Consider the following 15,952-nt stretch of genomic DNA (forward strand, 5'->3'; position numbering starts at 1 on the left):
ACAGACACATATAGACACTCAAGCAGATATATAAACATCCATGCATAAACACAATACATACATAAACACGCAGGTACACAGAAACACATGCGTAGCAACACAACACAGCTGGGGACAGCTGGCTGGGAACAGGTGGCGCTCGATCTCAGGACCTAACCTGTGTTTTGGGAACACAGGAAGGGGTGAGTGATGTGATACCTTTGGCCTCTGAGCAGAGTGGCTGTATGTGTTGCTGACAGTCTCTGTGGCCTATGGGAGCGTGGACCAAGCATCAGCTGAAAGGCTAGCCCAACCGCAAGGCTTCCTGGGAGAAGGGACTGGAGAGGCAGTTGGGGAATGGAGGGACGGAGACAAGGCTGTGCAGGATTGGGGTTAGGACCACAGGTCCTCCTGGGTCTTATAGTTTATAGTAAGTAGTCCTTATTAAGGAGTCTTGTCCCAGCCCTCTGTGACTTGTAGGAGGTTGTTCATCCTGCCTGTTGGTGGTTGATGCTAGCTTGTTGTTGTTAAATTATCAGTACGGCCTAGCAATGTTTATTATCAGGCCTATAATTATTGTTACAACAGTATTTTCTGACCCACTAGCAATCCATCAAGACACAGACACCTGTTATATTTTAAAATAGCCTTAGTTAACCTGGGGCAGAGCAGATATTAAGCCTCTAAACTACCTTCCCATAGTGGAGCAGGTGTGAGATACCTGTCCCAATCCCGTGGCATCTGCTTCTAATAATTTCTATCAAGCTACCTCCCATCCATAATCCCATATACTTGCTAATGTTCTTCATCTGGGCCAAATCCTCCATCCATGCTGGCCATGTGCTTCTCCTCCACCTAAGCCATGCAGCCTTCTTGTCTCTTCTCCCCAAGCCCTGGAACCTTAGCCACACCTATCTCATTTGCCCTGCCCAGGTGTGACAGCCTTTTTATTAATTAGCATCAAAATACACCAAACCAACACTGGCTAGCTGGTATCCTGCACTCTCTGGAACACTCAGGTCCATGGGCTGCTGCCGCCAGCCGGTATCACAGGTGCAGCCTCTGAGCTACAGGTACAGAGGAGTTCTTCAACCCAGCTGCCTCTTCCAGCAGCGGTTTGCCAGAACATTCCCAGACAAAGGATGCCAGGCTGCCTGGGCTTAATCCTGACAGATATTTAGGATCATTCCCTTGTGCCAGGCCAAAACAGTCTGAGGCACCCTATTCCAGAATGTGCTAAGACATGCCCCCCAAGCCCCTCCTCCCCTGCCGAGTCGGACTAGTCCTATCTGGTTTCCTCTTGCATGAAGCCATGTTGAGGAGACCCTGGGTCCCGCCTTGGGACCTTGTTCTGTTCCCCTGCCTGTCTCCTTCCATGAGTTTTCCTGACAGCACAGCTGGCAGCTTCATCCTCTGAAAAGGCTGATGAGGTCAAGCTCCACCTGCAGCTTCGAGGTCTCTGGCCAGCCGTGTCCTGTGTCCTGCTCCCAGCACATGCCCTCTGGCCTCCCCGTCAGCTCTGCTTCCCACCCAGCCCTTCACGCATTGGGTGGAAACACCACTCACCCTGAGCTGCCTGTTGCCAGGCCTAGGCAGGCTTTCCTCACTGGCTATCTTCCCATTCGTGCTGTCAGGCAGGACAGTGCTGGGAATGGAGATGAACACACCGCGTGTATAGTGTGGAGGGCTGGCTGCCGCGGGTCCAGCTTAGCCCCGGGCTGGTGTGGAATGCTTCTCACCTGGCCCTTGGGGAGTGTAGTGGACGGGCACAGAGCAGCCCAGGTTCACCCACAGACTCCAACCTAATTGGGTTAGTTTTTTTTTTTGTTTTGTTTTTTGTTTTTTGTTTTTTGTCTTAGTGCAAGAGAAGCCAGAGCCGGTGCCCCTGGAGAGCCGCTCCTGTGTCCTCATCCGTCGAGACCTGGTGGCACTGCCTGCCAGCCTCATCAGCCAGATTGGGTACCGCTGCCACCCAAAGCTCTACTCGGAGGGAGATCCCGGAGAGAAACTGGAGCTTGTAGCAGGTGAGGCAGCCCCACCCGTCACTGTATGCAAATGTCCTATCCATTATTTTTCAGAGCTATGAACAATACACTCATCACCAATCAGTCAAAAAGAAAGAAAGAAAGAAAGAAAAAAAAGAGAACATCTTAAATTTTCTCTAATTTCCTTTTAGAAGAATGTGTCATTAAAGGGAGTTATTCAATTGGATTAATTTAGCATTTTAATTGAGTCCCCTGAGCTGGCCAGGCTTCTGATTGGCAAGCGCTAGATCCACAATGCATTCTAATTTAGGTCACAGAGAGAACCGAGTCCCATAGTTTACCAGGGTCCCCCCTGCCCCACTATCCAGTTGTAGTATCCGAATGGTAGGTTGCTCACAGTCCAGGGTGGAGTCTGGAAGCCCTCAGGACCAGCAGCACCTTTTCAGAAACATCATCTCTTTAACGCTGGGGTCCTTGCGTTTTGTAAGGCAGTATTCAGTAAGATCCAAGTGAGTTGCGGACCATTGGCCGTCACACTGTTTTCTTTGCTTCTTATTTGTTTGGGACAAGCCTCTCTGTGTAGCCTTGGATGTCCTGGAACTAGCTACGTAGACCAGCCTGGGCTCTCGCTTAAAGTCCTCTTGCCTCTGTCTCCTGAGAGGTGTTAGAGGTGTGGGCCACCATGCCTGCTCTTTTTATTTTATTTATTTATTTATTTGGTTTTTCGAGACAGGGTTTCTCTGTGTAGCCTTGGCTGTCCTGGACTCACTCTGTAGACCAGGCTGGCCTCGAACTCACAGTGATCCACCTGCCTCTGCCTCCCAAGTGCTGGGATTAAAGGCATGCGCCACCACCGCCCCATGCCTGCTCTTTAATTGCTCCTTTTTTTTGTTGAGGAAGACAAGCTGGACAGGTTCCTCACCCCTGCATCTCAGCCCAGCCTCCCTGAGACACACTTTCCTGCTTCTGTCTGACACCCTCATGTAGAGGATTTTCTTTTTTCTTTTGGTTTTTCGAGACAGGGTTTCTCCTGTAGTCCTGCTTTGGAAACCAGGCTGGCCTCCAATTTGCATCAATCCGCCTGCCTCTGCCTCCCAAGTGCTAGGATTAAAGGCATGCACCACCACACCCAGTTTATAAAAAAAAATTTTTTTTTCTGTATTAGCCTTGGCTGTTGTGGACTCCCTTTGTAGACCAGGCTGGCCTCAAACTCACAATGATCCACCTGCCTCCACCTCCTGAGTGCTGGGATTAAAGGTGTGTACTACCACACCTGCTGGAATTTTTTTTTTTAAGATTTGTTTATTTATTATGTATACAGTGCTCTGTCTGCATGTACACCTGCAGGCCAGAAGGGGGCATCAGATCACATTATAGATGGCTATGAGCCACCATGTGGTTGCTGGGAATTGAACTCAGGACCTTTGGAAGAGGAATCAGTGCTCTTAACCTCTAAGCCATATATCTCTCCAGCCCCTTGTAGAGGAATTTTAACATTCCAGATCCTGTCCAATTGTCCCCCTCTCCTGGAAATCACTGCCTGAGAGACTTCCTTGCCAGCTCTCTGTAGGCAGCAGGAGTGTCGCTTCCAGGGTGGTGTGGGGTGGGACTGCTCCACCAAACTCCCGGGGCAGAATAGACACTCTGGGAGCTAGAGACAGTCTCTCAGACTGCTGGGGTGCCCTTTAGGGGTGTAGAATTGTTACTCAGGCAAGGGCCGCTCCTGTCTTCACCTAGTCTCTTCCTTCTGCTAAGACCTAATATGCAGGACGATGGGAAGTTCTAAGAACTAGGTGTGGTGTTCGTGCTTGGGAGGCTGAGGCAGGGGAATTGAGAGTTGGACTCATTGACGTCTGCTGGCTTTAGGCTCCGGGGTCTACATCACGCGTGGCCAGCTCATGAACTGTCACCTGTGTGCGGGGGTGAAACACAAGGTTCTGCTGCGGAGGCTCCTGGCCACCTTCTTTGACAGGTAGGTGTACGGGGTGGGGGTTGGGGGGGCTGAAGATGCTTCCAGAGTTCCCTGTAGCTGCTGGCTGTCTGGTCATCAGCGGCTTGAGCTTGTCTTTGTCCTAACGTGGCCATCTGCCCTGGAGAGCCTCCTGAAGGATAGCAGCACATCCTTGTATGCTGGGGCTCAATCTGGGGGAAAGACTTACTTCGTACCCCTCCCCAAAGGAAGAGAAAAGCTACATGTATTTACACTACCATGTACACACATGGGTCAATGGAGTCTCTTCCCCCAAGGAAAAGTGACTCAGTTGGGTGGCTCAGGGTTTCCCTGTGGCTAATGCCTGGGCCTGTCAGCTTCCTAACATGGTCACTCGGGGCTGCCTGCTAAGCTGGGAGTCATATCTCCTAGAGGCAGACTCAGCCTCCCCCCCCCATTCCCCCATCCTCCCCTTCCACCCCTCACCCCCCCACCCCCCCACCCCCCATCACCACACACACACACACACACACATTGGATACAACTCAAGACATGCACACTTGTTCAGGGGGACACTGGGTGGGCAGGGGAATTTCGGCTCTGTCACCTGGTGTCCCATTCTCCGGGTCAATTCTGGACCAGCTGTGCCTTCTTTCCTTGCCCCTCCTCCAGGAACACACTGGCCAATAGCTGCGGCACTGGCATACGCTCCTCTACCAGTGACCCGAGCCGAAAGCCACTGGACAGCCGAGTCCTGAATGCTGTGAAACGTGAGTGGGTGACGCAGGATCGCCTGGGTAGGGTGGGTCTGGGACACTCTAGGAATCCCATCTGGAATTGAGATCCTGACCCAAGCAAGGCTCAGTCGGGCCCCAGGGTCAGAGTGCTTGCTTTGGCCTGCAGACTGGGACCAGGAGGGGAAAAAAGAGCAGCCAGCAGAACTCGTCTCGAGGTGTTAACGTCCTTGGTAGGTTTCCAAGTGTGATGAATTCAGCTGCGAAACTATTTTAATATGTGAAATAGATCTAATTTTCCTTTTTGAACAAAACCCCTTATTTACATGTTGAGGTTATTTTGAGCCTTTGCCATCTGTTCGGCCGGCTTCTGCCTCCCGCTCCCGCGTGGTGGGGCGGAGCCCAGTCCATCTCTGTGGCAAGCCACCACCCAGCCCTGTACCCTGGGATGCAGAAGCTGTGCCAGCCAACACACACACACAGACTGGCCCAGAACACAGCACAACCACTGTGGCCACCAGCCCAAGACACGTCTTATTGTCTTCCTTAGAAATTCCCTTTGTGCCGGGTGTGGTGGCGCACCCCTTTAATCCCAGCACTTGGGAGGCAGAGGCAGGTGGATTGCTGTGAGTTTGAGGCCAGCCTTGTCTACAAAGCGAATCCAGGACCTCCAAGGCTACACAGAGAAACCCTGTCTCGAACTACCCCCCCACTCCTGCCCCCCCCAAAAGAAATTCCCTTTGTGACACTAATTCTGCTTTATAGAAGAGAGGTCTTAGCAGTGGTCAATTACAGTCCTGAGGAATGTGGGGACAATAGGAAGGTAGTGAGGCTGGCCTCTGAGGGACCTGTTCCTGGTTGATGCTCTGTGGGGACCTGGCTTGGTCTCCAGCTCCTGGTAGGAAACAGAAGAGGATTTCTTTTTTCTTTTTTCTTTTTTTCTTTTCTTTTCTTTCTTTCTTTCTTTTTTTTTTTTTTTTTTTTTTTTTTGGTTTTCAAGACAGGGTTTCTCTGTGTAGCTTTGGCTTTCCCGGACTCACTTTGTAGACCAGGCTGACTTCGAACTCACGGCGATCCTCCTGCCTCTGCCTCCCTAGTGCTGGGATTAAAGGTGTATGCCACCACACACAGCTGAGGGTTTCTTTGTTGTTGCTGTTAAGTTGATGAAGATACCAGCACTCCTTTGTGTTTGCTGTGTCTGAAACTAGGGCATGTGTTCGCAAGCCAACTCTTCATGTGGGGAGGCCCCTGTGACCTGTCTCATTTCTCAGGTGGAGGTGGGGAGGCCAGAGGGCTTAGGCACGGGTCTAAACCTGGTGGGCAGCTAAGCTGACTTAGCTTACTGTTATAGACCCCTCCCCAAAGGGTCACATGGGCCTCCTGGGCCAAGGAAATCGAAAGTGACCGATAGCTCAACTCAAGGGATCTCAGTGGGAGCCACGACTGTAGACAGTCCAACCCTGGGTACCGTACTTCTGTGGACACTTGGGCAGCAGGGGACCAGGCAGTGGGGAGGCAGGCTGCTCTCACACCCCCTCCTTCTGCCTCCCACTGCAGTGTACTGTCAGAACTTCGCCCCCAGCTTCAAAGAGAGTGAGATGAATGTGATCGCTGCGGACATGTGCACCAATGCTCGCCGTGTCCGCAAGCGCTGGCTGCCCAAGATCAAGTCCATGCTGCCAGAGGGTGTGGAGATGTACCGTAGCGTCATGGGCACCTCGGCTGCCAGCCTGCCCCTGGACCCGGAGTTCCCACCTGCCGCCTCGCAGGTGTTTGAGCAGCGCATCTACGCGGAGCGGCGGAGTGATGCGGCCACCATCGTGGCTCTGAGAACTGATGCTGTGAATGTGGATTTGAGCACCTCGGCCAACCCTGCCTTCGAGGCTAGTGAGGAGGTGGATGGGGCTGGCTCGGTTATCCAGGAGGTGGCTGCCCCCGAGGCGCTGCCTGCTGATGGCCAGAGCCCCCCTCAGGCCTTTGAGCAGGGCAACACCAGTTCCAGCAGGCCCCAGACACCAGTGGCCACAGCAACAAGAAGGCCAGAGGGCACCTATGCAGGGACCTTGTAAGTGGCTGGCAAGGCCAACTCACAAGGGACCGAGTACTAAAGCTGCTTGCATGCGTTACTAATACAAACAAATGTGATCAAGCCACTTACCTACTGAACTGCTACTGCTGCCTGACAAAAATGTGATTTTTATTCTGCCTGTATTTAAAATGGATGAAGGAAACAAACGCATTCATTATACTGTAAACATTTAGGCCGCTGGCCACGCTCTGGGAGGAAGGTCCCGGGCAACTTTTTGATACTCCCCAGCTCAGTCTCCCATGGTAGTGCTCCCCTCCCTCTTCTTGGGGAGGTAGAAGAGGCCACCAGGTCCCTGATGTCCCACCGCCCTGACTCTGCCTCATCCGCCCTCCCTATTCCTCCTGCTTCTTCCTATTCCTCTGCCCCTGTGGCTGGAGGGGCAGACATGACACTCCGTTCTTGCCCATCAGGACCCCAGTGGGAGAGTGCTGGGCCCCCAGAGGCCAGACTTCTCTTGTTTTCATTCCTCCCAAGAAGCCGCTTGTGTGCGTGTGTGTGTGTGTGTGTGTGTGTGTGTGTGTGTGTGTGTGAGAGAGAGAGAGAGAGAGAGAGAGAGGGAGAGAGAGAGAGAGAGAGGGAGAGAGAGAGAGAGAGAGAGGGGAGGGGCGGGGCAGGAGCACGTGTGTGCATGGAGACCAGTGATGGCCCTGCAGCAGTGGCCATGGCTGGTCACCTGGGGTTGGGAAAGGATGAGGCGTTCACCACCCCACCCTTCCATATCCTTACTCTTGCTCCACCCAGATCCCCAGCGGCTGGCCTGCTGACTCCCCCAGAGTCTCTCTGCCCCTGGCCATGGTTGCCCTCACCACCCTCTGCCTCCCCAGCCACTCTGGGATTTTGCTTGTTTGCTGTTTCTGTTTAGTTCACCCTTTTTTTTTTTTTTTTTTTTTTTTTTTTTTTTTTTTTGTGGTGGTGGTGGTTTGGAAACTTTCAGACCCAACAGAGAAAAAAGAAAAAAAGAAAAAAAAAGAAAAAGAAAAGAAAAGAAAAAAAAATCAATGAGAGACTATTATCCCTGTCCCCTGCCTGCTTACTGTAGATTTGGGTGAATACATGCCCATAAAGCCCTATCTTGGCCTCCCATTGGAGGCAGAAGGGGCCCAGAAAAGTACGGCCGGCTGTGTACAGCCCAGCTAGGCATCTGTGGGTAGTTGGCGGCAGGTACAGGCCTGGGCTGGAGCAGTTGGCAGGTGTGGATCTCATTGGGGACCAGAAATGGAGAGAATCATGAGAGCGACCTGCAGGAGGGGCTTCAAGGACAGCTGGCTGGCCTGAAGCTGGTGGTTGTCACTTTTAAAGCATGGGACATGCTCCTGAGGCTGAGTGCCCAGGTGTCTCTTCTTGGACTCTTGTCTAGGGATATCCTGCCCACCTGCAGAGCCTAGGAGCTCCTGAGGTGCCCAAGGACACCCGTGATTCCAAACCTGAAAGGTCGAATATTCCCTCTCCCTGTATGCATCTTGAATTTACTGCCCCCACGAACCCCTCCTGTGTGCCCACAGGCTGGGCAGCCTCTCCCCGTTTGGAGGGCCATGGCAGGAGATCCTGAAGTGCGGTTTAGACTCCATGTCCCCTCCTTTTGCTGGCATGTCCCTGCCTTGAGGGCTCACGGGTAGCACCCATACTGTGCTGACTACATGTCTTCCTAATAGCCCCCACCACCACCCATACCCCCCCCCCCCCGCCTTCTGAAAGACCTGTAGTTTGGGAAAGGGAACGGGGCATTGTAGCAAGTACCATGGGAACTTAACTGAGTGTCCCTGTTCCCCCCCCCCCCTTGGTAACACAAGACCTGCATTCCTGGGGCTCCAGGGGGTAGCTAATACCCAACTCTGGAACTAGCTGCCCAGAGATGGCCCTCTCGCCTCTCCCACCCCCAGTCTTAGTCTGAGGTAGGTTGGAGCCCCACCAGCCCTTTAGTGACTTGGACCAAACCCTCCTGGTGCTGGGAGAAGACCACAGAACTGCGGAGGGTATGGCAGGATTGGGGGGTGGGCTGTGCCCTTCCCCTCTGGAATATTCCTTGATCTAAATTTGCACTTTAATTTGACCATCCATGGGGACCTTTGGGGAGACAGACCCACCTGTTTTGGTTGGTGTCAGAAGGGCTCTTTCTCATCCCTCCACTCCAAGATGGGCATGGTCCCCACCCTGGGTCAGCATAGGGAGGGTGCTGCTGGCCACACAGGATGCCTGACCACTGTTCGGGCTAGCACAATGTCCTCAACCTCTGTCCCTTAGCGTTTATAATTGCCATCTGTTTTGTTCTGGGTAAGGAAGGCAAGAGCTATAGGTAAAACTTCAATAATATTAATTAAATGTGAATAGATTCTGAGCTCTCCCTGTGCCCCAGGTGGGCTGGCAGGGCATTTTGCACTAATGTGTCCCTTGGTGGACATGGTGGGGGAGCGTTTGCAGACATGCATGGCCAATGACTGTACCTGCTTGGGGGGGGGGGAGGGCACCCCCTCTGCATCCTGAATGTACTGTGAGGCAGGCGGGTGGCAGGCCTGGGCTCCGAGGGGCCTTCCAGAGTGCCTTAGCATCTTTTGATTATTTTTTTTTCCCCAAGGAAAACCAATTGAAAAAACCAGACTCCCCTCCTTTGTTTACAAGATGACTAATTCCAGAATCGGGGCTGCCTTGTCCTGCCACATGACCCTGTTCCAGACCCTATAGATGAGAGCCTCTCAGTATTCCTCGGATGTCTGCGCCTCTGTTCCTAGCTTGACTACTAGCAATATGCATACACTATGTAGAGTCTATTGTAGAAATTATCGCTACATCAGCATCTTTGCCGTGAGGACAGTTGGGACTGGATCATGTTGGAGCTCCTGGGGCAGGGCTGCAGCCACCACTCTTCTGTCTTCCCAGAGCAGACAACAGTCCCTGGGACGAGCTGGCAGCTGGGATGGTACAGCGGGTCTAGGGCAAGGGACCAGAGTCAGGTCTGATACTGTGAGCTTGGAGGGACTGCCTGCCTGCCTGCCTGCCTGCCTGGCTGTCTCAGTACTTGAATTCTGTCTTGTTTTCTATACCAGTTGCTTCAGCTAATGTCTGATTTGGTGTCTTCCTTTGCCCTTGAATGTCGATGCAGCGGTGTGTGAAAGGCAGTCGAGGTGAGCCTCTGAGGGTCCTGCATGGTGTGACTGCAGGTCTGAGCCTCAAGGGAAACTAGCTGTGTGGTAGTTTTAGAACGGGGAGGAAGGGCCTGTGAAGGCTGGTAAGATGGCAGGGCCTGTCCCCTCCAGGGGACTGTGGGTTGCCTGGGGCTACTTGGTTCAACAGTAGGATCTTCCTAAGGCCAGTGCTACCCCTGTCTTGCACTGTCCTTTGTGCCCTGCTTGGGTTCCCCAAAGATAATGTTTCTTAGCCCATCAACCAGCTGAAGACTCGAAAGGCCCTGTTAGAATCAGCTTGCTGTGGATCCCAAATTGGAATAACAAGCACGTGACATCTCAGCGTTACCCACTGCTTGGAATGGTGCTGCTGCTGTGTGGTGCTGCGTGATGTCATCCTGCCTAACCTGGGTTGCTGGGAGAAGTGTTGCAAAAATGGCAAAGGTGTTGGCTTTTGTTCGTTTTTTGTTTTTTGGGTTTTTCCCCCCCGAAAAGGAAAAGGGTACAGCTTCTGAAGCATTCTGATTGAATGGCCGCTGCTTGTGTCCCCATCAGTCGCCTCATTGCAAGCGTTTTGCACACAATTGTGATTTCTATGTCAAACAGAAGCCAAAATTTGCAATACTATTTTTAGCAGACAAAAAAGAGAACTCAGTATAAAATGTATAAATATTTTTGACTTGAACATTTTGGGTGGCACTGGGTGCAAGGACAACAGTCGTCCCTTCAGTGGGATGTTTAGAGAAAAGGACCCGAGAAAAAGGATTGTTTTGAAGGCACTGTCGAGGGGTTAACGTAGTATCATAACTCATGACTGTTAGAAAATAAGTTAATAAAGTCAGTTGCTCCCCTACCTCTGAGGAGGCCTTCACTGAACCACTGAGCTAGAGCAGACGCCACATCCTGGCTTTCTTTTGTTTGGGGAGGAGGAGGCCTTTATTTTGTCCCTCCAGCATCCTCCTCTCTCTCTGTGCTGTGACCCCGTAGTGACAAGACTGTTACTTTGTAGCCATGGCTGACAACATTGTATCAATAACTAAAACCACAGCAATGTCCGTAAGCTGACCAGGGAAACCGAGAGCTGAGAGCCTGCGCTCACAGCCGTTTCAGAGGTGGAAGTCCATGACAAACGAAAGGGTGTCATCATTAATTGTAAAGCGCTTTGTAAAGTTCACATTTACAGAATAATAAAGTCAATTCAAACCCAGCCTTCCTGGACTGTGCTTGACCGGTGGGATTGGGGTGAAGGCATTGGCGAGAAGTTAGGAAGAGGTTTGGCTGTGGAAGAACGTGGGGTTGCCTGTTCCCCAAAAAATGTCCCTGTTTGAGAGATTATAGGAGTGTGGCCCTGCCCAGACTGAGTTACAGTTTTATTCAGTTTAATGTCTACTAAATGGTTCTTCTCTTCACCTGGCCCACTGGCCTTCTTCTGCCCCCTCCCCTTGGCCAGGCCTGCCCCCAATGGGCAAAGGAACACCTATATGTGGGTGGAGTTTATCTGGGCTGAGCTGGGCTTCTGGGTTTGGGCCTGGCAGCTGTTCACCCCTTTTCTCCACTGCCTCCAGGGGGGGCATCCCTCTTGGGGAAGGGATAAACAGAAATTTGGCTTTACCCTGAGCCTCTGAAGAGGGTTCTGGAAGTAGCCCCTAGAGTCTTATCTTGAACCCTGATGCAATGTATCGCACTATGAGAGATGGCCACCTCTCCAACCCCAGGGCCACTTTTAGTCACCAAACAGGAGCCCATCCCAGTCTCTGGCTCCTTTTTTATATGGCTCATACCACTGTGGCATTATGGGATACGTTCTCTAGTGCACCAGTGTTCTGGTCTCATCAGGAGCTGGTGGGACTGTGCCATGTGCAGTGTGCTCAGAGGAAGGTGTCCTGGAGCCCTGCCCAGCACAGCATGCTTACTCTTCCTCTGCTGCCGCCACCTCCTCTTCTTGTTTTGTTTTGTCTTTGAGACAGGGTTTCTCTAAGTAGATTGAGTTTTCCTGGAGCTCACTGTGTAGACTAGGCTGGCCTTGAACTCAAGTGATCTGCTGCCTCTGCCTCCTGAGAGCTGGATTAAAGGCGTGCGCCACCACGGCCCAGCTCAATCACTCTCTGCTTAAAGGATGGAAAAACTTGCAATAGTCCAAAGGGTCTGAGGTAGGGTCATCCAGAGCCATCTCCTGTAGGAGCTGCTGGCTGTCTGGTGGATTCTGGATCCCTGGCTGTCAAGGAACTGGAAGGGGCTGATGGATGGATACCCCCCACTTAGGAGGGATGCCGAGCCCCCAGCCACCAAGATAAATAAGGGCCTGACCTCCGGTCAGGGAGTATTGCTATGCAACAGGTTTTGCCTTAGCGGGAATTCAGTAGTCACTCAGCCAATGTCAAAGCCACAGTCATCCTGCCTTCCCAAGAAAGAAGGCTGCGGAGGGATCCCTCCTCAGCTCTGCCCCTGCTGTGACCCTGTGACCTTGATGCCTCTGACAAAGTCTGGCTATGCTCAGAAAATGTATGTCAGCTTCTTGCATTTGAGCACGGCTCCTTCCACCCCTCTGCCCTTAGCCTTTGCGGTGTGGAGGAAGCTGCTGTGTCAGCAGGCCCTTGGCTTTGTCCAGCTTATATGATCCAGCAGGAAGTTGCTGCCAGCCCAGGGAAGCCTGCAGAGGGTGGGCACTGGGGTCATGATTAGATTCAAGTCTGAATGTGGCTTTGGACAGAGCTGGCCCCACCAAGGTGAAGGTATTCTGTCTGTTTCTACCATCACAGCTCTGCCTGTGAAAGTCAGGGGCCACTTGTCAAGGGACCCTCAGAAAGGAGTGGGATATGCCAGGTGGTGGGTGGCCACGCCTTTAATCCCAGCCCTTGGGAGGCAGAGGCAGGCAGATCACTGCAAGTTCAAGGCTAGCCTGGTCTACAGAGGGAGTTCTAAGACAGCCAGCTGTACAGAAAAACCCTGCCTCAAAAAAAAAAAATCAAAATAAAATAAAAAACACAAAGAAGAGGGAAGCAATGGGACTGGGCAGCAGCTTAAAGGCAGTGGACCCTTTTCCTTTTCATTCAGTTAGGATGTCGGAGCTGCAGAACTAGGGCAGAGCCCTGCATCAGTAAGTAGAAGGGCCGGCCTGCCCTGTCCGCTCCACCTAAGGCTCCAGCGTCTAGCCTGGATCCCCAAAGGCTTCTGTAGAAGGGCTAAGGGGAAGAGATGGAGGTCTAAAGAGGTTGTCTCTGCCCCTTCAGAAGTATGAAACGACCACACTGCCCTTTGCTCTTCTCCTGGGGATACTAGAGCTAGGAGGAGACCAGAGAGCAGGTTCAGAAGGATGTGCAGGAGGCCCCTTGCCTGGTGGGAGGGGCTCTGAGCCAGACCCACTTCTTTCTCCCTTTGGTCTCAGGCATCCCTGATCTGGGAAGCTGGTGCCAGTCTTCTCAGCTGGTAGATGGACAGGAGGAAGACAGAATGCCCACAAAGCAAACTGCCTCCTCAGGGACCATGGCAGCTGACTGGGCAGGGAAGGGGCAGAGCAGGTAAGGAGGTAGGATTTCTACATGGAGGGGCTCCAGGTGGGGGGGTATATGGTTCTATCCTGGGGTGCCTCAGGAACAGAGCCTGTCTCAGGAGGGCCAGCGAGTAGGTGAAAGTGCTTGCTGATGATCTACAGTAAATTCAGTCTCTGGAATCCACATAGCGGAAGTGAAGAACTGACTCCTGCAAGTTCTCTTCTGACTCCCATACATATACTCTGTCTGTCTGTCTGTCTGTCTGTCTGTCTGTCTCTGCCTGTGTGCCTGTGTGCCTGTCTGTCTGTCTGTCTGTCTCTGTCTGTCTGTCTCTGTCTGTCTGTCTCTCTCTTTGTGTCTCTGTCTCTGTCTCTCTGTCTGTCTCTCTCCTCTGTCTCTCTGTCTCTGTCTCTCTGTCTCTGTCTCTCTCTGTCTCTCTCTGTCTCTCTCTGTCTCTCTCTCTCTCTCTCTCTCTCTCTCTCTCTCTCTCTCTCTCATGAAGCGGACGTGGTGGCACAAGCCTTTAGTCTCAGAACTCAGGAGGCAGAAGAAGGTGGATCTCTGAGTTCGAGGCCAGCCTGATATATGCAGAGACACCCTGTCTTGAAGAACCAAAAAAAAAAAAAGAGTCACCTCAAGAGCAGAAGTCACCTCAGAAGCAGCTAGCTATGACCCTCTGGTCTCTTCTATTACCACATATTCACCCTCTCTTCTCTGTCCTACTCCCACTGGAACCTTCCTCTCTCCAATTCTACTCTTTTTTATTTTTATTTTTTTGAGACAAGGTTTTTCTGTCCTTCTACTCTTTTTAAAAGATGCTTTATCTCAAAAAACCAAAACCAAAAAAAAATTTAATTATTAAATTTTATGTACATTGGTGTTTTGCCTGCATGTGTGAGGGTGTCAGATCCCCTGGAACAAGAGTTACAGACAGTTGTGAGCCACCACGTGGTTGCTGGGAATTGAACCCAGGTCCCCTGGAAGAGCAGCCAGTGCTCTTAACTGCTGAGCCATCTCTCCAGCCCCTGTCACCTTCCACTCTTATGCCTATTCCTATGTATGTGGCCCAGTGAGTTTCATTTGGGTTGCTTACAGCGACATGGGTGAAGGGGCTGGGCGGTGGCCCAGCAGTTAAGAGCGCTGGCTGCTCTTCCACAGGACCTGGTTTAGTTCCCAGCACCCAATTTCACCTCTTCTTTATTCATCCAGTTTCCAGAGGATCCAATGCCCTTTTCTGGCTTCCTCGGGCTCTGCACTCATGTAGTACACAAACATACACGCAGAAAGACACTCATACATGCAAAATAAAAATAAAGGTTAAAAAATAAGTAAAACAATGGAGACTTGGGTGAAGGCCTATTTATAGGCGCATAGATAACTTACAAGTGGCTATCCACTGAAGATAATGTCTGTCTCTTTCCCCAGCATCTTAAGGGAGAGGTGGGGCCTTGTGAACCCTCTCTCTCTTCTCTGTAATAGAATGTTGACAGGCCTTACACTCATGTGCGCGCGCGTGCGCGCGCACACACACACACACACACACACACACACGTGCACACGCCTGCAAAGGTGAGACAGCGCCTTTCAGGGATTTAGAGCCTTCCCTCAATCCAGGTCTTATGCGGGTAATCACAGGTGTTATGACTTAGCAGAGAGTATAACATCCGTGTGGTACCCGGAAGACAGCATTCCACAACATTCCATCCCTCACTCAGCTCTTACTTAGGCTCTTTCTGCTGGTGTGATGTTCCCTGAGCCTTGCAGGATAGTGGGTGGGACATGATAGAGACGTCCTATTTAGGGCATTCAACTATCATATTTTCCCAGCGTTTGACCATCTGGTCTCCTCCTGATGGGGCAGGATCTGTCTCTCTTGACAGAAGCCCTGGGTAGCCCCTGGCATACAAACATGCCATCCCTGCTTCTAATTAGGCTCTCTGGGAGGAGGGGCAGCTATGGCCTCACCTTTGCCATGTTGGCCTCTTACCCTAGGAGGCAACTAGGAGCTAGATCTCTCCCAAAGAAGCAGCTGTGGTCCCCAATTGCGAGGGGGCAGTTCTCAGACTTCCTCTGAGAGCCTAACTTTGGCCACCTGGGTGGCTAGCAAGTTGTACCTCTATGAAGGTGGGGTTCCTGGCCCCAGGCTTCCCCTGTGACTTCCACAAAGAAACCCCAGGACCTGGTTCAGAGTCTGATGTGGGAATTGCCATATAGGCTTTTCTATGTAGTTAGAGCAGAGACTGGGGCTCCCTGTCTTGGATTGTGGGGGTCTTCCTCTGGCACCTGACTCTGGGGGGCCAACTTTTCATCCCCTTGCTAGTCAGCCCTGCATGGGCAGGCCACACCGCTCCAACACAAGGGAATTTTTCTAATCTCCCACCAAGGAAGGAAAGAATAAGCTATGTGCTCTGTTCCCTGGGGATAGAAAGGACAAGAAGGCGGGGGGGGGGCAGTGATGAGAGCCAGCACATCACCAGCTGAGCCTTGGACACCTGTCAGAGGAGTAGGATGCTCAGAGACCCTTCCTTGGGCTTGGCAGCTGGCTCGCTATAGACTTCCCAGTGCCTCTGTGTGGTGTGGTTCTCCTCTTCCCTGGGGGCTGCTGGCCACCAGCCCACCGAGGCA

The 15,952-nt window shown here is 52.0% G+C and overlaps 1 protein-coding gene across 2 annotated transcripts in view; it reads left to right on the forward strand.

The window, feature by feature from the left end:
- Window positions 1-11,043, forward strand: part of NACC2 (NACC family member 2) — a 73,793-nt gene extending 62,750 nt beyond the window's left edge. For both annotated transcript variants that reach the window (XM_084800231.1, XM_084800232.1), the window contains exons 3-6: window positions 1,839-2,003; window positions 3,831-3,936; window positions 4,567-4,664; window positions 6,186-11,043. In XM_084800231.1, coding sequence (XP_084656357.1) covers window positions 1,839-2,003; window positions 3,831-3,936; window positions 4,567-4,664; window positions 6,186-6,697 — 881 coding nt within the window. In that variant the 3' untranslated portion in view covers window positions 6,698-11,043. The remainder of the gene's footprint in view (window positions 1-1,838; window positions 2,004-3,830; window positions 3,937-4,566; window positions 4,665-6,185) is intronic.
- Window positions 11,044-15,952: the final 4,909 nt, after the last annotated feature.

Source organism: Acomys minous, assembly GCF_964271855.1.
Source record: "Acomys minous genome assembly, chromosome: 10".
NCBI lineage: Eukaryota > Metazoa > Chordata > Mammalia > Rodentia > Muridae > Acomys > Acomys minous.